Below are 21,837 nucleotides of genomic sequence, written 5' to 3' on the forward strand. Positions count from 1 at the left end.
TGGCATGGGGTGCAAGGGAAGGAAGTGTGTGTGGTCCCCTTCCATGGGGGTAAGTTACAGGGAGACAGATTTCACCTAAAAGGACACCAAAACAGTAGCAGTCAGTCATGGGTGGAGTAGGCTGACCTCACCAGAACCAGGGGAGGCAAATGGACTCATTATGAGATGGATGATTTAAGTCTCTTTAAAATCTATACATAATACTCTTTTTTTGTTGTAAAATCATAGATAACACAGCACGTGCCACTTCAACACTTTTTACATGTACAATAACACCAGTTATATCAGACACATGGTGCAAACACCACCGATATCCATTGCCAAATTTCTGTCCCCAGAAACAAAGTATTGTAAATTCTATATGCCTTGCTATGTTTTTCAAAATCCACTACCAGTGTTTTACAATTCTGTCACAAATAAGAATGCGACAAAATCAGGCAAAAAATAAGTGCTCCATTACTTTGCAGTTCAGCCAAGAAGTAGCTTGTGTTAGTGAGGAACGAGTGAGGTTCTGACGTGGATGAATGTGGGTTGACATTTTTGTGTTGATGTTAACAGTAACATGAAAGTGAAACATCAGACACGTATGTTGGACCTTCATTTCTTTTTTATTTTTTAATTTTTTTTGTGGTGAAATATATATAACAAAAGGTTTGCCATCTTATTTTTTGTGTACAGTTCAGTGACATTACTTACATCCACTGTGTTGTGCAACCATCACGGCCATCCATTTCCAAAAGTTTTTCAGCACCCCAAACAGAAACTCCGTACCCCTTCGGCAATAACTCCACATCCTGCCCTTTCCCAGCCTCTGTAATCTCTAACCTATTTTCTGTCTGTATGCATTTGCCTATTCTAGATATTTCATGCAAGTGGGATCGGACACTATTTTTTCTTTTGATGCTTTAAGTATCTGGACTCATCGAATCCTCCCAGCAGCCCTGTGGGCTGTAGGTACCACTGTCTCCATTTTTCAGACATAGAAGTGGAGACTCAGAAAGGTTAAGCCACTTGTCTGAGGTTGATAAGCAGCAGAGCCAGGATTTGAACTCAATTGTGTATAAACCCGTATTAGCCAGTATGGTAGGCAGTAACCCCATGCGGCTATTTAAATTAATTGAAGATTCAATTGCTGAAATGCACCAGCAGCATGTCAGATGCTCATTCGCCACATGGTTAGTGGCTGCGTGTTGACAGCGCAGCTGTAGAGCGTTCCATGAATGCAGGAAGTTCTGTTGGACTGTGCTGGTAGAGAGCCACTGTCTGAGCTCTTATCCTCTACTATATTGCATTGCCTCATGCTTTGTTAAATAACTTTTTTGAAAAGGAGTATAATCCCTTTTTTGGGGGGAGAAGACTTTTTCATTTTGCAACTTATGTACAGAAAAGTTGCAGGACAGTACAAAAAGTGGTTTCTCTAAACCACTTGAGAGCAGGTTGTCAGCATGGGGCTTCCCTCACCCCCAGATTATTTTAATGTGTATTTACTACCATCAACGGGGGCAGTGGTGGTTTAGGGGTAGAACTCTCACCTTCCATGCGGGAAACCTGGGTTTGATTCCTGGCTAATGCACCTCACGCGCAGCCATTACCTGTCAGTGGAGGTTTGCGTGTTGCTATGATACTGAACTAAGACGGACTCGGAAGAAAGGCCTGGCCATCTCCTTCTGAAAATCAGCCAATAAGAACCCTGGGGATCACAGTGGCGCAATGCACACTGATCACAGGGATGGTGCAGGACCGGGCAGCATTTCATTCTGTTGTATATGGGGTCACCCTGAGTGGGGGCCTACCTGGCAGCAGCCAACAACAACGTAAAGCCAGGAACATGGACTTTAGAGTCAAACAAACCTGAACTTTAGTCCTGTCCTTGTTGCTGCCTGCCCGTGGCCGTAGTCAGGGGACTTAGCCCATCTGAGCTTCAGTTTCCTCTATAACTGGAGGTGATTGTGCCCACCTCCAAGGGTAACTCTGTGGGCTAGCAGAAGGATTTGTGTGCAGAGCCGTATTCTGGGCCTGGTATACGCTAGGTTTTCAGAGACTCCTGTTCCCTGGCCCATTCTTTGCAAGCAGGCCCATTCCCTGTCACAGCAGGTCCCCTGCACCGCTAGGCAGCCTGGTACATGAGCCGAATGTTAATTGGAATCCAATATGCTAAGGCAAGTTAGAGCCAGATTGTCGTGGATTTTTATTAAATTCAACATACGACACCTAGTAAAACTGGGCAGAGAAATCACGGCGCAGCCCGGCGCTCGGCAGATCTTGAGGAGAGTATGAGCATGTCCAGCAGATTGTCTTGTTCAGGCAGAACCATGGGCTTATTTGGAAATCACAAGCTACAAACGAAAGACAGCGTCGAAAGGATCCCTCAAGCCAGCCCTGCTGTCCAGCACACACTCTGGGGAGGGTCCACATATTCTTGCTTCTCCCCACGACCCAACCCCCTGGAGAATAAGATGTGATGTGACTCCCTGTCACTTCCAGAGCAGGGGCTAGGCCAGAGGAGACACTGATGGGCCTGCTTTGGCTGATCTATGGTCTTAGCCTGCTTGTTAATTTCCATGGGCCTCACTTTTCCCATCTGTGAAATAGAGGCATTTGGACTACAGGTTGTTCCTCAAATTTCAGCATGAGTCAGAATCATCTGATAAAATGCAGAGTCCCTGGCTTCATGCAGACAAGGGCCAGGCCTGAGGCCAGAGGCTTATACCCTTAGCAAGGACATTGGCAGTTGCGATGGTAGGAGACATATGGTAGGAGTTTGCATAGACAAGTGAGTGTAAGATTCTTTGGCCTCAAATGTCAGGTGTGCTGAGTGATCTCTGACTGTTCTTTTTCCAGAATCCTCACTTTCTTGGAGTCAACATACATTCCTCCTTCCTACATCTCAGAGATGGAGAAGGTGGCCAAGCAAGGGGATACCATCCTGGTATCCGGCATGAAGACCGGGAGTTCCAAACTGAAGGCACGCATTCAGGAAGGGGTCTACAAGGTAGGCCAGGCACAGGGTGGCATCTCCAGGCGGGGGTCCACAAGGTAGGCCCGGTGCAGTGTGGCATATCCAGGAGGGCTCTTCCAGGTGGGCTGGGTGTGGGGTGGCATGTCTGGAAGGATCCACAAGATAGGCCAGTTGCAAGGTGGGGCGTCCAGGAGGGGTCCACAAGGTAGGCCAGGCAGGAGCAGCACACCGAAGTGGGGTCCATGATGTAGGCCGGCTGTGGGACGGTGCTGGACCTCTTGGGGGAGTCTGGCTGACTGCTCCTGCTCATGCCTGTGGACACACCTAACAGTTCAAAGGAGATGCTGTCAGAGGCTTACTATTGATGAAACTGGAACTTTGGGTGTGATTCCATGTTTTTGGTTGGTTGGCTGGTTCTTTTTGACCACACTTAGAGGTGCTTGAGGCACCAGAGTGCCACGTCCAGGATCACGAAGTGTTTGCTTCTTTCTCAGTTTCGAGGCAGGTGTAAGAGCAGCACTGGAGATTCTAATAACTACTACATTTTCAACAAGTGCTCCTTCCCCAGTAAAGGGACATACCCAAGTATTTGGGGCTCTGTGAAAAAATCTGGGGGCCCCCAGGTGTCTTCCATGCCTTCTGTCTGCATCCCAACTTGAGAGCTTGAGGCCTGGGACTGGTTGTTTAATGACCCCATTTGTGGAAGGCTGGGGCCCCAATTCCACATCATCCTGGACCATCAGAACCTGCTTCCCCATCAGCGTCCATCAAGGAGAGCAGATGAGTGGGTTTAGCCATGGCCATGGTGTCCCCCCTGTTCTTGTGGGTGAATGCCTGCCCTCGTCATAGTTGGAGACGACTGACCCTGACCCTTCTGAACTGCAGACCCGAGACCTTTGTGTTCGCATAGTTTCAGGAGCACACAGGAGGAAGGTTGTAATACCTCATTTGCCATTTATCTTTGTAAAGTAACCAAGGAAGAGAAACCTTCCGGTTTTCTCGCAGTACTCTTGGTAGTTGCTGGGGCACTTTGGAAACATGGAGACACACCCCATTACAGGACTGATCCTATAGCTCTCTGTAGTTAATGTTTGCTTTTTGGTGTTCTGGGTGCCCATGGTCAGTAACTGGCCTTCCCTTCCCTGGGTGGTGCAAATGTTTAAGCACTCAACTAGTAACTGAAAGGTTGGTGATTTGAACCCACCCAGAGGCGCTGCAGAAGGAAGGCCTGGTGATCTGCTTCTGTAAGGTCACAACCATTGAAAATCCTGTGGAACACTGTTCTGTTCTGCACACGTGGGGGTCATCATGAGGAGAAGTGACTCAGTGGTTTGGGTTTTGGCCTGCTGTGCTGGAAAGTGCTTGCCACAGAGCAAGTGGGTGCTCAGTGTCTGTGTGTGTGTGTTTTTAACGTGCCAAATATTATATTTATTATAGCATGAGAAAACCAATGAGGTGTTACAACCAGTTCAAAAAACCCGACCTAACCAAACCCATTGCAGTGAGTCGATTCTGACTCACAGCAACCCTGTAATGAGACTCCATAGAGCAGACATAGGCACAGGCATCACGAGGGCTGAAATGAGTTTACAAATTGATGCAAACCTGGTCACTCTCCACAGCTCAGTAGTCACTTGCATCAACACCGGAGACAACGTATTTGCATATGTGAGGACAGGAGTCATTTGCGTTGGCATTAGTTCTCTACTATTTACATAGTCTTCAAATAGCTCAAAGACAAGAAAGGCCTGCCTTAGAATCAGATAACCCAGAGAGGTACACAGACGGGACACCCAGTATAGTCTTTCTCCCACTTCAAAATCTTTGTTTTTCCTGAGAGAGGGCCACGGGTGGGGGATGAGAGGTGGGCAGATAAGGGGCTAAGAAGTCTGGGCTGAGGACTCCTCAGAGATGCACACCTCTACCCCTTTCAGGTTTGCCTGGGGCCCTCCATCTTCCCTGGGCTTTGGGGCTTTTGTGGGGAGAGAACCTGAGCCCCTGGTGGCCCTAAAGCAGTCACTCCTGGCGCCTCTCTTCTCTTTATTTGTAATTACTATTATTTTAAATTGAGATATACATACAGTAAATGGAGGTGCTCAGCACATTTTGGTAATGACCTCTGAACTCACATCTGCCATACAGGGTTCCCTTGAGATTTCTGGGGTCTGAAGGTGGGAGGTTTTGAATGTCGCCTTGTTTTTCTATTCTTAACTTCCATGTCCTCATACAAACACGTTGAGGAGTTTTAAAATTCTCTTCCTTTATCTTGCCCACACTGCTTCCCCGCGGCCCTGCCCTGTGTGCGTCGCCTTTTCCGCCCTCTTCGTTCCCCCAAGAATGTCCGCCCCGCAGAAGTCAGGCTGCTGATCTTGGAGAACATCCTTCTGAACCCAGCATATGATGTCTACCTGATGGTGGGGACCTCCATTCACTACAAGGTGCAGAAGATCAGGCAAGGAAGGATTACAGGTTTGTGAGCTGCCCCCCTCTGTCATCATGGCAAATGTTGCCCTTCTCATGAGAAAGTCAGGAGACTCAACTAGCTGTGTTGCTGGGGGCAGGAGCACGGGACTGGGCTTTGCCCTGGTCTGCTGCATACCTCTGGGCGGTGTTGGACAGTCCACAGCCCTCTCTGGAGTCCAGCCTCTTTCTCCATCGGAGCCCTGGGAGCTTTTCTGACTTGTCTGTGAGGGCAAAACAAAATGGCGAATGTGAAGTTGTTCTAGATGTTCTCAAGGGCCATGTACATGTGATGTATTTTAGATGGTTTGTGTTTTTAACGTACCACCAGTCCTCCTAAGGATTGTCATCGGATTTTAAATAATTTATTATTCAGTGAGGGTACCAGTGAGATGTTGCAGCTGCTTCAGAGGAGAATCCGAAGGGCAGACACATGTACAGTCATCAGGAATGCTGAAGTGAATTTACAAATAGATGCAAACCTGGTTATGATCTGCAGGACAGTAGTCAGTTGCCTCTCCAGCAGAGAAAATGTATTTGCATTTGCATGGACAAGAATTGTTGGCTTTCCCCTCAATTTTCTGTACCTTGCAGACTTGTAAAATAGCTCAAAGGCAATGAAAGCTACAGTCTCTCTAGAGTTAATATTTTGTTTAAAGGTTGTATGTATCACATGGCCATGGCACAGGGCACCATGGACCTCAGGTCCAGAGTATGCTCAGGACCAGGACAAGGTCATTCCTGTGGCTTCAGGCATGTGTCCAGGGTGCCTGCCTTTACCCAGGAGGCAGGGCTGCTCCACCTGGTGTGCAGCGGTACCATGAAAAGGCAGCTAGGTACTTCAGCATACGGGCAGTTTGAGCTCGTTCCATAGATGGATCCTAAAAGATGCTGCCTCCTTTAAAGTCACGCTTAGCCACAAGCAGCACATCTGACAGTCATTGTGGTTTGGCAGAATGCTTCATCTCCCAGAAGGTCAAGGAAGCTTTGAAGAGGTGCCCTCTTGCCTCTCAGCCCTGTTTTGCTGACGAGGGGTGTTTCTGAGTGTCTGTGATGTGCTGGACAGATTCTGCCAGCCTCTGTGCATGGTGTCCAGTCAGAGGTGGTGCGGGACTTGGGGTGTGCTGGGCAGAGTCCAGTGTGCACCCCAGATTTGAGGAGAGTAGATGCTAAAAGGGCAGGTGCAACCACAGGTATGGCTTCATGAGACTCTGAAGGGGAAGGAGGCCCACAGATGGATGCTCACAAGTACACCGAGGCAGCATCCTAATGGGGAATGCAGTGGGCTAGTGTGTTAAAGGACATGAGGATCAGGGAGCAGGGATTTCTCAGAAACATAAAAATGTATAGAAACACAGACAAGAAAGTGGCACTGCAACCTGCAAGAAGATGGCCTGAAAAGCCTGGTTGTTACTGACAACATCTAACTATGACTGAGCATTTTCTGTGTGTTGGGCCTGGTTCAAAGTGCTTTTCATGTATAACCCGCTTAACCCTCATTTTGTAACCTAAAAACCTGGGAGGGAGATTGATTTAATAAAAAGCTTTTGGAGCTCTTTCAATAATGAGCTTAAGGAGTGATTTGATAAAGAGATTTTAAGAGCTCATTCTAAATTAGTTCAAGTGTCATGAGTCAGAGAAGCTACACTTGCCAGGGTACCAAGAAGTGGATTCTGTTAATACCCTCATTTTATAGATGAGAACCACTACCCGTGTCTGTCAGTTTGTACTACTGTGATGCCTGTGTGTTGCTGTGATGCTGGAGGCTATGCCACCGGTATATCAGATACCAGCAGGGTAGTTGTGGTGGCCAAGTTTCAGTGGAACTTTCAGACTAAGACAGACTAGGAAGAAAGGCCTGGCGATCTTCTTCCAAAAATTAAACAGTGAAAACTCTATGGATCATAACAATACTGTCTGATACAGTGCTGGAAGATGAACCCCATAGGTTGGAAGGCACTCACAGTACACAGTGGTCACTGACAAGGACTCCAGTGGCTGGAATGATAGAAGTTGCTGAGATTAAATGTGCTAAGGTTTGGAAAACCACTGCATGACCATGTATGTTTAAGGACTTGGAGTCTGGTGCACAGGTGGGCTGTGGTTGTCCAGGACTAATGCACCCTGGCCCTCAGGTCTGAACTCCTATAGGCCACCTTCTCACAGGGGCCGCCCTGACCCAAACCCAGTGCCGTCGAGTCGATTCCGACTCGTAGCCCCATGGAGTTTCCAAGGAACGCCTGGTGGATTCAAACTGCCAACCCTTTGGTTAGCAGCTGTAGCACTTAACTACTACGTCACCAGGGTTTCTGCCACCCTGACAGCTCTACCTAAAGAGACCCTCACCCAACTCCCTAATACAGGGAGAAGGTGAGCTTCCTGTCACCATTGGCTCAGACCCACCTCCCCAGGACCTCCATGGCCATCCTGGAGCTTATGTCGGTGGGTTTCTGACAATTAGAAGCCATCAGCCAGGGTGGGGAAGAGTCAGAGATGTGTCTTCTAAAGGAATACAGGCTGCTTGGCTTAGAGAAGAACTGTCTGGTCTAGGGCCAATTACTGGGCACCTGATTCCTAGGAATTCTGAAAAACATTTTAGCTGAAATTCCCCCAGGATCTTTGACATAACACCTTCTATGTCAGACCCAGAATTGGGACCCAAAGAGGGATGGGTGAGCAGGCAGGGGTGCTGCCTGCAGTCCTCTGGGTCCTCTTTCTCTTGCTGGTGGGGTGGAACATGACCACACCTATCAGTTCAATAAGTGCAGTCTTGGATCTGAAGTTCTGAGGACTCACTAGAGGGAATCTAAATGTGGCTAGGCCTACTGAGTTGGACCTGGCTCTGCTGTTGAGCTGCTTTGGGGCCTAAGCAAGCCCTTATCGCAGTTTCGACAGTCTTCCCATCTCTAAAATGTAGGCATCAGTTGTGCCGATTTTGGGGTTGTGGAGCGATCAAAGGAGGCCCTGCGCACACAAAGCACCTAGCACGGGCCTCACACATCTTCATTTTCCTGTCAGTGGTAGCCGTTTGATAGCCAGAATGCCGTGGTCTCTGCCTACCAGGTGAGGAGGAATGCGTAGACGTGGCGGGTTTTATAGAACTCGTTGTTTCCCTGGGGAAGCTGGTGTCCATCCTGGCTCAGGTCGGGCATGCTCTTTTCCCTAAAATGCACTTGACGGGACACTGAGCAGGGAAAGGTTGATGGATGGTCAGGTTAGTAACAGTCAATTTTTCGCAAATTATAGACCTGGCTCCGGAAGCCTCGTGGGAGATCATCGACCAGAGCGTTTTAGAAGGCCCTAGAGGCCAGACAGGTCCAGGGAGGCCATCACGACCCTTATGCAGAAGCAAAAAGTCTACAGTGACGGACAGAAATAGGTCTAATGTTAGTATTCTTCAAAGAACAGACAATTCTAGTCAGAGACTGCAGTTCATTTGAAGGGGGGATGAGTGGAAGCAGCTTATGGCAGACACGGAAAACTCATTGCTTCTGAAAACTCGTGGGTAGTGGCAGTTTTGTCCACAGGCATGGGGAATAATATTAAAATTAAAAAAATCGAAAAGTAAAAAAAAATCTAGCAGCTGTACTGACAACGGGGTCCAGAGATTCGGGGTGTATGTACGTGTGATACTGATAGATTTGCTTCTAACGGTTCCGTCTTTCTCCATTCCCTCCTCCCCTATCCCCTGCTCTCCTCCTCCCCCCTTCCTTCCCCTCCCCCCCTCCTTTTTCTTCTGTTTTTGGGTGGTCAGAACTTGCCATGCCCTCTGACCAGTATGAGCTGCAGCTTCAGAACAGCATCCTAGGCGCTGAGGGAGACCCCGCCCGGCCTGTCGCTGTCCTGGCCCAGGAGACGTCCACCGTCACCGCATTGCAGCTGGGACAGAGCAACCTTGTCCTCGGCCACAGGAGTATCCCCTTCCCTGGCCTGTGTGTGTGCACGTGTATGTTGTGTGTGTGCAAGAGACTACTTTCCTGAAGTCTCCCTGAAAGGCAGGCATTGGCTAAAAATAGTGCTGTTTTCCACCAACAATCTAAAACTCAGAAAGAGCCGAAATAGCAGCACCGCTGGGTAGAATTGCTCACCTCCGCGGATTAGTCACGGAGAGTCTCCCAGGAGTGGGGGCCTGGTGGGAGCAGAACGTCACTCCCCGCCTCTGGAGACTTCTCACAGAGGGAGACTGCTGAGGCTTTCTGCACACTGGCCTGTGGGTGGTTGATGTTCTAGACTTGTCCATGTGCCCGAGGGCTCTCCGGTTGGTTTGCATCCCCTCCCATCGATTCATGGGAGCCAAGCTCAGAACTGCCACTGGGTTGGTTGCTGTCTGTGTGTTCTCTTAACTAAGACCCCAGGTATCCGCATGCAAGGAGCTTCCAGGTTACCCAACAGCACAATTTACGTGGTTGAACCTGGATACTTGGGTGAGTTTTGGCCTTCTGGGTGATCCTGCGTGTTGTTCCTTTGTGATGAAATGGTTTAAAAATAATAAGAAAGAAAGCAAGCAACAGGCTGACATAAAACGCTTCACTCTATGGCCGCACCATCACCTGTGAGGCCTGGGGCCATCAGCCCTCTGCACCCACTTGGAGGGCTGACACCTGCCCTTTCCTGTCAGTGTACAGAAACAAGTAGGGGAGGGAGCCAAAGCTGGGCAGGCTGAGGGCTCGGCAGGGCAGAGTGGGGAGGATTTTGTCCAGACCTGACTACTGCTGTGGATATTCAGAGGTGGGAACCAGTGGTCAGCTCAGTTATATAGGAGTACATAAGGTGATTGTGACAGCTGGAGGACACCTTGGTGGGAATGCGGGGGAGGTATTTGGCCAAGAGAGGAGGAAGGACGCCATAGCTGTGAGGACCAGGGAGGCATGGCCAAGGCTTGGAAGCTGCTGGAGACACACTTATCCTCCTGGGTCTCCATGGCAACGCTTTCTTCAGTCTGAGTTGACTCACCTGTTGAGTGCACTGAAGCGATTCAGTCAAGACACCGTTTGACTAGGGGCAGCAGAAACCCATGGCTGGCTTGCTCACTGCCGCAGGAGAGGTTGTTTGGTACAGAACCAAGCTCATCACCTCTGATGATGTAGTGAACTTGGCAGAGTGGCCCTTTGTGCTTTCTTGGTACTTTCCATAAGCTGTGCCGGGCACTGGAGCTCCTGGGGAAGTAAAACATGCTCCTTTCCTTGATTTAGAGGGGCAGGGAACCAGCACGGCCAGGCAGTGGAAACAGCCCGTGTGGTGGTGTGGGCTGGGAAGGTACACGGTGTTGGGAAATGGCAGGCAGGCTGGTACAGTGAGGGCCTTGTGTGTGGGCAGAGGGCAGAGACCTGGCCAGACAGGTATACACAGGGAGGGCTTCCAGTGCCAGGAGAGAGTTTAGACTTACCTGTGGACAGGATACAGGGTGATGATCACCTGTGCAGGGTGGTATGTACTCACCATTGATCCCTATGAGCCTGAAAAGTTGGCTCAGGGCTGATGCCTCACCCTGTGTGGCAACTGGGCATTCTCCAAGGAACATGGCCTTGGCTCTGGGCTGTGGAAGCCAGGTGAGAGGGTCTGGGCTCCAGGTCCCCAGCCTCTGTGCTCATGGCAGCTTGGTTCCATCGTCTCCACCTTGCTGCACTGTCACCTGAGTAGTTAGGCTCTGCCGCTTCCCTGTTTGCAGGGTTTACGATTCACCCTGGTGACCGGTGGGTGCTCGAGATAGGTCGCCTGTATGAGGTGACCATCGATGTGTTTGACAAGTCCAGCAACAAGGTCTACTTGTCAGAGGTGAGTGCCTACCTCGGGTCCTGGGGGTGGCGAGTGGGTGCATCTCCTAGAGCTGCTGCCAAGGAGCAGCACCCCACAAGAGCACCAGGGGTCTCCAAGCAGGCAGGTGGAGTTGGGGTTCTTTGCATCCTAGTGGGGCTGCTGGGTCTGTGGGAAACAGGGTTGAGGGCTCATGGAGCCTCACAAGACCCTGTCAGCCTGTGAGTCTGCAGGCTGTGGCCATGCCAGGAGACACGCTCACGGCTGGAGGGAGGAGATGCCTCAAGGGCCAGGGGGCTCTGCCAGCGGCTGCCTTCCCTCTCCTTCAGACTGGAGGTGTCAGCGCTGGGAATCCGCTCTGCCCACCCTGCAAAGGCTTGGGGGCACTTGCTGACCCCATTGCTCTGCCTGAGGCAGTCCCGGTGTGACTGTGCTAACCTGCTGGCTATGAAAAGGAGTGTCAGGCACCTAGGAGATGTAGAGGTGTCCCCAGGGGCACCAGTTAGAACCTTGATGCCACTTTTGGGTTGTCTGAGGTTTGAGAAGTAGGCAAGGGTCACCCTTTGGCTTCTTTGCAGACATCATTGCTTCCCTCCTGTTAGTAGACAAATGCTAGGCTGATTGCCGTTTTTTTCAAAGTGAGTTTTAAGGGATTTTGATGTCCTTCCTTTTTTTTTTTTTTTTTTGGTGGTTTCCTTGTTGAGACCTCAAGGGCTAAGACAGTTGACAGTAGGGTGAGCACCATGAGGGTCACCAGGATGGGAGCACAAGGCTGGTAAGAGGACGGCCTGGAGGAGCCTGCAGGGAGCCGTCAGCAGAGCACAGTTTTAGTTGGTGGGGATACAGCTGTGTGCCCTTCCCCCTGCTGAGCCTGGCCTGGCTGCTGTTCAGGGCCTGCTGCTACTTTCTTGCATCCTGACCTTACCTCTGTCACCCCAGAAGCATCTTTCTCCCACCTGCCTTGCCTTTCAGAACATCCGAATCGAAACCGTCCTTCCTCCTGAGTTCTTTGAGGTGCTGTCGTCCTCCCAGAACGGGTCTTACCATCACATCAGAGCCATAAAGAGGGGCCAGACGACCATCGACGCTGCCCTCACCTCTGTAGTGGACCAGGCACGGTGGCCCCTGCCCTTGCATGCCCCTTGGTCCCCAGCCCACACAACTGGCCTCCACAGGGCAGGAGCCCCAGCCAGCCAGGATGGGGCACTAGGTTGTCAGAGTCCTTGCTCAGCCCTAGTTGAGCTGCCCTCAGTAGTGCCTGGGGCTCCCCGCCCCCTGGACTCCCACTGCACAGGAGGCCTGGGAGGTGTGGGCTCTGGGCTTTGCTGCTTAGACCCTGGGTTGGGGTGCCCCTTTTCCTCATCCCCCTACCCCATAAAAGTCAGCCAGCTCCTCCTAGGATTGGGGGTAGGAACCCTTGCTTTGGGAAAGAAGGTGCTGATCTTGGGGCAACAGTGGACCAGTGTGTACAGCTCCACCCTAACCTGGTATCAGCAGTGTCACTTTGGCTGTTTGGGCTGCTGGGTCCTTCCAGCCCTTTTTTGATATTTAAAAGGCTGATCAGCTTCTGGTTGGAGCCATGTTTTACTGATCAGAGAGTTGGCCCAGAATTTCCCATTTATCTGCCCTGCGTAGAACCTTTCCCAGAGCTGTGAGAAGCATCCAGATGTAGCAGAAAAAGAAAATAATAATCTTGGGACCAGACAGCAGATTTCTACCAAAGTCCACCACTTCATCTGTGGGGAGTTTGGGCGAGTTGCCTTAGCTCTCTGAGCCTCAGTTTCTCCATCTGTAGAGCGGGGGTAATCACGCTCACCTTGCCCGGTGCTGGGAGGAGCCAGGCAGGCAATGTCTGCATGAGTGGCTGTCACAGACACAAGGAGGGCTGCCCATGGAGACCCAGCAGGCCACAGGGTATCTCTTGCCTCCCTTTGCATCCTCCCACAGTCGCAGCACCTTCCTGTGTGACCTGACCCCCAGGGAGGGCAGGGTCAGGTGACTGGGCAAGATGGTGCTGAGGCCCTGGTTGTCATGGTGACTTAGGGGCCTCTTTTCCTTGTAGGACGGAGGGGTCCACACGTTACGGGTGCCTGTGTGGAATCAGCAGGAAGTGGAAATTCACATTCCCATCACCCTCTTCCCAAGCATATTGACGTTTCCTTGGCAACCAAAGACAGGTGCCTACCAGTACACAATACAGGTAACCTTGGGAGCCTACCTTTGGGTTCTTTCCTGGGGATGTTCCATGGGGTTGGGGCTTTTTGTCTACTCCACTCCTTCTAGTATTACCCGCTGGTGGTCGAAGAGAATTTTACATCAGCAAGCCTTTACACGTTCTGTTTTCTGAGGTCTCCATCACAGCTGTGGATTTTGGTAATTAGGCAAAAAAGAACTAAAAAATAGAGAAAAAACCTCAGTAGAGAAAACCTGAAGCGCAGAATTGACTTCTCCTTATTCTCTCACATTTGTTTCTCTAAAAGATGCTGTTCTGAAAGCAGCACAAACACCCTTAGAGAAAGCTTTGGACTTCAAGGGACAGCATCTCAGCCCCATCGCATGCCACATACTGGTTGTCTTTGGTGTCCGTGTTCCTATGCTCATCAATTCAAATATGCAGGAGCCCTGGGGCCCACATAGCCCCATCCATCCTATGGCCTCCCTGACAGGAACAATGACATGAGTTGCTATTTATCATGTCTTTGAACTGGCACTGCTGTGTGTCACCTTCCTGGCCCCTCTAGGGGTCTGGGGTGGTGACCACTGAGCTAGGAAGGACATGGGCTGCCGTGTACTTAATGGCAGATGACTAAAAGCAGGCACAGGGTTGGGGTGACTGTGCTGGGAGGGAGCATTGTGTCTCTGGTCATGGGACAACTTGATCGTCATCCCATACCTGGTTGTCTGGCAGAAAGTGTTTTCCATACGACCCTAAGCTCTGGGAGGTGCCACAAGGGTCCGAGGCCACTGTGTGCGGAGTGTGTGTGTGTGATAGTCACAGGGTCCTCAGAATATGGGGACCAGAAACTAAGCAGAGTGAAAAAAGGGAGGGGCCAGGGGGGCCTGCAGCCAGATGTTGGGCTAATGCTACCTTTCTCCACGGGATGGGGAGGCACCAGCTTGTGTGTGTGGGCACCTACAATTTTCTCCTACCCTCTGGCTCCCTTCTTCAGAGACCGGGGCAGGCAGGCTGATCTGATGGTGCTTTTCCTCCCCAGGCCCATGGTGGGAGTGGGAACTTCAGCTGGTCTTCGTCAAGCTCTTTGGTTGCCATGGTCACTGTTAAGGGGTTGATGACCACAGGCAGTGACACTGGACTCAGCGTGATCCAGGCACGTGATGTGCAGAACCCGCTACATTTCGGCGAGATGAAGGTATGACCTCAGGGGCCAGGACAGCCCATGGTGGGAACCTCAGAACGGTGGCCTCAACCATCCCCTCTTAACCAACCTTCCGACTTAATTCAGAACCACCTTTTAGTGCTCAGTCTTGTACCTGGTGGTGGGGAGGAGGGTGTTGTCCAGCCCTGCCCTCAAGGAGCTTATGGCCTTACCAGGTAGACGACAGCATACCAGAGAGTTAGGGTCCACCAGATGGGGACTGGCCCAGAAGAGCACCCCAGCATAGCCGGAGTTTGTAGATGGTGGCCAGAGAATGCGTTGGGCACAAGATAATAACAACAGTAATTACAGAAAATTCCCAGAATGGAAAGATATGGGTCTCTAAGTTGGAAAAGCCGCTGAGCATTGGGTTGTAAATTCCCTTTCACAGTGAGACGAAAGCCCCCAGACACCTTTACCCTCATTCCTATTCGGGTACTAAGTGAGGTGCCCTCTGCACCAGATCCGTACACCTGGCCTTTGACCCTGAGTTACGTGGGACCAACTTGCATAGCACTGGCAGGATGTGAGAGTGGTCACCTGCAGCTGAGCCCGTGAGCCCCACCTAGTGACTCCTGACTCTGACTTCAGCCCCTTCTATTACTTTACTTGGGGCCGAAGCTAGAGCCCCATAGTGCATCCAGTCACAGTTCTCTTACGTTATTTGGGCCGTTGATGGACAGGTCATTCTAGTCTTTTTGTTGAGGTAGACACACACATCTCTAGCTAAAGAACGTGAATCTCACGTAAAGACGTATTTAATACAGACTCTTTAGATACAGTGTGATTGTCAAATATTTGGGTAAACTGTGAATAGCTTGCCCACCCCAAGCTTTCCCGGCTCAGTGAACATACCACCTTTCACCTAGTTGCTGTAGCTAAAGCCTGAGGACAGTTGTTTAAGAGGGAGAGCAGTGTAGTGGTTGAAACCTGAATTCTGGCCCATTCGGGTTGAGTTCACACAGACTCCACCATGTTGTAGCTTGGGCGGGTTACTTAACCTCTGAGTGCCAGGTTCTTTATCAGGCCGATGAGGTTGGCCTGCTCAACTAGGGGGGCTGAGAGAACTAGATGAGTGAGTAATGTTCTGAGAACAGAGCCCAGAGTGTGTAAGTTTTGTTTGACGTAAGTATCCGCTCTTGTTGTTATCATTCTTGTTGCCTCTCTCTCAGCCTCTGCAGCCAGTTTATCGGTAAATCCAGTCAGCTCTGCATTCAGGATGTATGTCTCAAATCTGCCCAAGTTCACCCCCCTTCAGTGCTACCACACTTGGTTCAAGCCATCATCATCTCTCACCGGAATTTCCCAACAGCCAGAGTGAGGGGGACACCAAGAGGCTCCCCATCTTACCCAGAGTAAACCGGAGTCCTTCCATGGCCACAGGGCTTGCATGAGCTGGCCCACTGCCTCTCAGACCCCATCTCTTTCTGCTGTCCCCCTGCTCACATCACTCCAGCCACATTGTCCTTCTCTGTGTTCCTCTAACGTGCTGAGCTTGTATGTGCCTCAGGGCTTTCACACAGACTGTTCCTTCTTCTTGGAATGTTTTCCCCCAGGCCTTTGCCAGGCTTCCTCTTTCATGGCTCTCAGGTCTGAGCTCCTTGGCCACCTTCCCAGAGGGGCTCCCCTGACATCTCTGTCTAAAAAGCCCTCACCCCACTCTCTAGCACACACCAGCACCTCACCAAGCTCAGCCTCAGACTGTCAAAAGGGCCGTGAAGAAAATGTGTAGTTGGCATGAGGGCTCACTCCATAGGGTCAGGAACTTCCTTAATAGCTGCCTTCTCACTAGCATGTCCTCGGTGCCCAGCACACAGCAGCTCTAGCGAAGTCTGGGAGCAGACCCTTCCTCTCCCATGGACGCCAACACCCTGCTATGTGCCCTTGTCCGCAGGTGTATGTGATCGAGCCCAGCAGCATGGAGTTCGCCCCGTGCCAGGTGGAGGCGCGAGTGGGCCAGACCCTAGAGCTGCCTCTGAGGATCAGTGGCCTCATGCCAGGTGGTGCCAATGAGGTGGTCACCCTGAGCGACTGCTCCCACTTTGACTTGGTGGTAGAGGTGGAGAACCAGGGTGTGTTCCAGCCACTCCCAGGTAAGCCAGTGCTGCCAGTGGGTGCCAGACAGTGGGATCTGAGAACAGACTGCCTGAGTTCCCAACACAAGCTGCTCTAGAACCCTAAGTAGAGGGCTTGAGGCAGCAGTGGGGGCCACCATGTGGCATTTGTCTTCTTGTCCAGCTCTAGTCTGGTCTGACTCTTGCCATCTTTATGACCTTAGGCAAATCACTTGCTTCTCTGAACCTCAGTTTCCACATCTATAAAATGGGCATTAGAATTATAGGTCAAGGCACTAGGTGCTCAGGAGACACGGTTGGTGGAACTTTTGACTAGTGATAGAATCATAACAGCTTTGTAACCTTCGAAGACTACCTGTTCAGAGCCAGCGAAGCTTCAGCACCCCTGCGGGGTTGTGGTGATAGCATCGGTGGTGGCTGTAGCAGGGGCAGCTGGTTTATTGAGCGTCAGCTCTGCCAGGTGCTGGGGTAAGCACTTTGCTGCATGTGTGACCTCAGTCAGACTTTACAGCCACCGTAGGAGAAGGGACTGTTTGGCCGTGTGTCAGGTAAAGGAACCGAGCCTATGTGGCTTGCCCGGAAGCAGGGGTGCAGATGGGATGCAGGTCCCGCGTGTCTGAGACTGACTCTGCGGCTTTAATCACACAGGGCAGGGGCAGGGTGTCCACTCCAATTTACAGATGATGAAAGATGAACAAGGATGAACCACTGAAGATGAGTAAGATTTGGGCAGAGGCTTAGAAGTAACAGAGAATGGCACAGAGGGGCAGCCTGGGCAAGGGCACGAAGGTGGGTGGTTCTCTGGTGTGTGTCTGTGCGTGCATGGGGACTTGGAGCGGCAGAACTTGTCAAATCCTGAGGAGCTTTAAATGTCCAGGCAGTGGGGAGCCACTGAAGGTTATTGAGCAGAGGAGTGACGTGACCCAGGTAGGGTTTAGGAAGCTTAATTGGCAGAGGTGTGTGTAGCATCGCCTGCAGTGTTAACAGCTCTTACACCTGCTGTAGCTGTGATTACTTAGAGAGCTGCTTTAATTTGAAACTGCACAGAGGAAGAAGCCAGCATCTCTGAGAAATCACTGAGCAAACTGCATTCACGTCCTTCCCTGGAGGCACTGCTGTGACTTACGAGCCATCCAGGGAACGGAGCTTTATTAAATTTTAAGTGTTATCAGGAAGGTAGCCATTTAGGATAGAGCAAATGCCAGTGTATGGAGCGAGGGGCAGTGGGCCAGCTCTCCCCTCACGGCCTCCACTGCATGTGTCCTCAAGGGGGACTGGCTGGGGATGCACTTGATGCCTGGGTCAGCTTCCAGGGGGTTCCCAGAGAATACTTATGTATTGGTTGTATGATGTCAAGCAAGTTGCCCAACCTCTCTGTGCCGCAGATTGTCCATCTTGTAAAATGGGCTCATAGCCCCAGCTTGTTGCGAGGGTTACACGTGAGCACCGCTCAGCACTGTGGAGGCGCACCACTCAAACTCAAAGGAGTTTGCATTTGAAAGAGTGGCCAGGGCAGGCAAAGGTTCCCTTAGGAAGGTGGCATCAGAATCTCCCTTAGGAAGTATCTTCAGTCTCCCACAGTGTGGTGTATACCTGGCTCTGTGTAGGCTTGTGTTGAGCGCCCATGTTGTATAAAGAACACATACCTTACAAACCTGGCTCCTGGTCAGGGTAGAGGGGCTCACGTTCCCAGAATCCCTGGGCACCAGGTCAAGGTCAGCAGAGTCATGTCTCTGCTGTGACACCCCCATCCCTGGGCACAAGTGACTCAGGGTGCAGAGACAGGTAGGTTTGAGCACCCATAAGGGGTAAGTGGTCTCTCTCTGGCCAGCACATGTTTAAAGAGCCCCCTGAGTTCAAGCCCACATGATGGGGCTCAGACCACAGGCTTAGGAAGGGCTAGGACCAGGGCCCTCAGCAGCTCCAGCCCCAGGCTTTACCCCCCTTTTCTTCCACAGCGTCCTCTGCCTGTTCAGGGCTGCACCCTCTTCCCATAGCACTCGCATGTCGGAGTCCCACATCTGCCAGGGTCCCACATCGGTCTCATCCTCCTCTTGGAAAGCCCCTTGGCTTGGGGGCAGTACTGTGAGCCTCTCTTTGGGTGCCCGGGGCTGGACATCTGGTGGACACACCTCTCCTTGCTCTGTCCTGGCCCCTTCTTTGTTCCAGCCTCATCGGCAGGTTTTCAGCCCCCAGTTCCTGGGTACTTTCCCATGCCACAGGACACCAGGTCTCTCACTTTACAGTGCCATGGTCTAGCAAGATGGTGTCAAACCGGACAGGTAGGCAGACACAGGTGTTACGGGGCTGCAGAAGAGGGTATTTAGTCCAGCTTGGGGGTGTCTGAGAAGGCTTCTTAGAGGAAGTCATGTCCAGGCTAAGGCCTGAGGCTGAGACTAGGAGAAAAGAGGGGCAAAGTGTCCTGAGGAGAAGGGACAGTGTATGCAGAGGAGTGTGGCCTGATTGAAGTCCACTGGTCAGTGCAGATGAAGGGTGCTTCCAGGGCAGTGGGGGAAACAGAAAAGCAGTGGTTTAGGGCCAATGAGGGAGTCAGAGCTGTGCACAGAGCCTGGCATCAGGGACCGGGCAGATAGGTCTGTATGCCAGCCGGCCAGGTGGGAGGGGCTGTGCCCCAGGATGCACCTCTGCATCCGGGGGCCCAGGTTTTGCCTTCTCAGGACTCAACGTCACCCGGCACCTCTTCGCTGCAGAGGCCACTTTTCAGAAAATTGATGGCCAGACTGGAAGCCAGCAGCGTCCAGACTAGGGCCTGTCATGCTCGTATGTTTTTTGCTTGTGTAATTGTGCACAGCAGCAGATCCATTTTGCAGAGTTGCTGCTCGTGGGTTTTCAGGAGCTCTTCTCGTGGTCGCTTCACCCCGCCCCCGCCTGGTGGTGGTGGAGGAGGGTCTTCTGCGTGTGGCTGCCGCGGCAGTGGCCACTGACAGGGCAGCATGCATTGAAATATGTCCCACGTAAGTCAGAGTGTGGGGAAGACTTGTACGCAGATATTCACAGCAGCTGTTCATCTGGAGAACAACCAGATGGCCACCAGCCGGTGCATGGATGAACAAACTGAACACCCACACCGTGGAGTACTACTCAGCAAGGAAAAGGAGCACACTGCTGATCCGTGCAGCAGCATCGATGGGTGGCCCACCTGTGCTGGGTGAACACGGACAGACCCAAAGAGCACATTCTGTTTCTGTGCGGTGTTAGGCGGAACTGAACTTCAGTGAGACGGGAAGTCCATCAGTGGTGGCCAGGGCCTGGGGGAGGGAGGAGAGGGGAGTGACAGCTAATGGCAACCGGGTTTCTTTTTGGGGTGATGAAATGTTCTAAAATTAGATAGATGTGGCAGTTGCACAACTCTGTGAATATACTAGAAACTCCTGAATTGTGCCCTTTGAATGGGCAGATTTTGTGGCATGTGAATTACATTTCTATAGAGCTGTTAAAAAAACTGGAGCCCTGGTGGCACAGTGGTTGAGAGCTCGACTGCTATCCAAAAGGTCAGCGGTTCAAATCCACCAGCCAATCCTTGGAAACCCTATGGGGCAATTCCATTCTGTCTTGTAGGGCTGCTGCCAGTTGAAATCGACTCAACGGCAATGGGTTTTTTTTGTTTGTTTGTTTTATTATAAAAGCCTAGTGTATGGTAGAATAAAATTGGAATGGACCAGTGATTGCCCCTGGGGTTGGGGGTGGCGACTGACCGGAAGGCAATCACGCTCTGTGTCTTGCAGTGGGTCTGAGTTCCACGGGTGTCTGCATGTGTCAGAACTCGCTGAGTGGTCTGCTTAAGATTTGTGCATTTCACTGTGTGTGAATCTGACCTTAAAAGAACCATAAACAAATACTGAATATATATGCTAAAGTATTTAGGGATGAAGTATACTGATGTTTGCAAATTATATTCAAATACATAAAAAATAAGCTGGATGGATGGGTGGATGAAGGGATGGGTGGATACGCGATGAGGCAAATAGAGAAAAATGTGAATTGTAGAACCTAGGTGATGGGCGTATGAGCATTCAACTTTTGTCTGCATTTGAAAATTTTCATAATAAAATGTTGCAGAAGAAAACACAATGAGCTGTCACAACACGCCCACCAGAATGGCTTTTTAAAAAAGGTGGAAAATAACAAATATTGGCAAGGACGTAGAGTAGCATTATGAATTGAAACAGCCATTTTGGGAAAAAACATTTGGCCATAACTGATAAAGCTCAACATATGGACTCCTGTGACCCAACAGTTCCACTCGTAGGTGTCTACCAAAGAAGTGCCTGAAGGCGTTCATCAAAAGAAACATGGAAAAATGTTCACAGCAGCGATATGTGTCATAGCCCCAGACTGGAAACCACCCAGATGTTCGGCAGTACATTTGCACGATGTAATATATGCAGAAATGCAGGTCAAATAAGGAGGAATCTCACAGATGATATTGAGTGGAAGAAGCCAGATACAAAAGAGCTTACATCCAGTGATTTCATTTCTGTGAACTCAGAAACCATCAAAACTAAGCTTGTGGTGGGAGGTCAGACTGGTGTGGTCCTACGGGGTTAATGACTGGAAGGGCTTATGGAGATTCGAGGGGCTGGTCATACTCCATTTCTTGAGCCAGGTGCTAGGTACATGGGTGTGTTGAGCTTGTAAAAAAATCTTTGTGAGTTGTATACTTTTGATACATACTTTTGGGTATGTGCATTCTACTTAAATTTTTAAAAAACTAAGTTAAAAAATCTGATGGCATATGTCCTCCAGGATGGGAGAGGGGCTCTCGGCCTCTGTATCTTTCTTCTGCAGAGGGAAGGTGTGGTGGCCATTTGGTTGTCTCTCTTTCTTGCAGGGAGGCTCAAGCCAGGGTCTGAGCACTGCAGCGGCGTCAGGGTGCGAGCCGAGACCCAGGGCTACACCACGCTCCTTGTGAGCTACAAGCACGGCCACATCCACCTGAGTGCCAGGATCACCATTGCCGCCTACCTGCCCCTCAAGGTGAGCTCTTCCCCATCAGCCCTGCCTACCCTTCTCTGACATGAGTCATTCAGTTGCTTTAATTCATATTCAAACCCTGGTTGTTCAAAATAGCTCTTGGAACAGCTACCGCTCCCAGTGGTTCTCTGGTGCAAGTCAGGAATGTGTAATGGAAAGGGAGAGGGCCTTGGCTTAGCTCCCCTCCATCTCTCCTGACTACAGACTGTGACTCTCC

General features: G+C 50.9%; 1 protein-coding gene across 1 annotated transcript in view; it reads left to right on the forward strand.

Moving 5' to 3' along the window:
- Positions 1–21,837, forward strand: part of NUP210 (nucleoporin 210) — a 111,594-nt gene that overhangs the window by 25,095 nt on the left and 64,662 nt on the right. Inside the window, exons 5-14 of the mRNA XM_049861948.1 lie at positions 2,842–2,992; positions 5,296–5,428; positions 9,174–9,332; positions 9,775–9,843; positions 11,088–11,194; positions 12,146–12,286; positions 13,236–13,373; positions 14,389–14,544; positions 16,445–16,643; positions 21,478–21,623. Coding sequence (XP_049717905.1) covers positions 2,842–2,992; positions 5,296–5,428; positions 9,174–9,332; positions 9,775–9,843; positions 11,088–11,194; positions 12,146–12,286; positions 13,236–13,373; positions 14,389–14,544; positions 16,445–16,643; positions 21,478–21,623 — 1,399 coding nt within the window. The remainder of the gene's footprint in view (positions 1–2,841; positions 2,993–5,295; positions 5,429–9,173; positions 9,333–9,774; positions 9,844–11,087; positions 11,195–12,145; positions 12,287–13,235; positions 13,374–14,388; positions 14,545–16,444; positions 16,644–21,477; positions 21,624–21,837) is intronic.

Source organism: Elephas maximus, chromosome 20, assembly GCF_024166365.1.
Source record: "Elephas maximus indicus isolate mEleMax1 chromosome 20, mEleMax1 primary haplotype, whole genome shotgun sequence".
NCBI classification, from domain to species: domain Eukaryota; kingdom Metazoa; phylum Chordata; class Mammalia; order Proboscidea; family Elephantidae; genus Elephas; species Elephas maximus.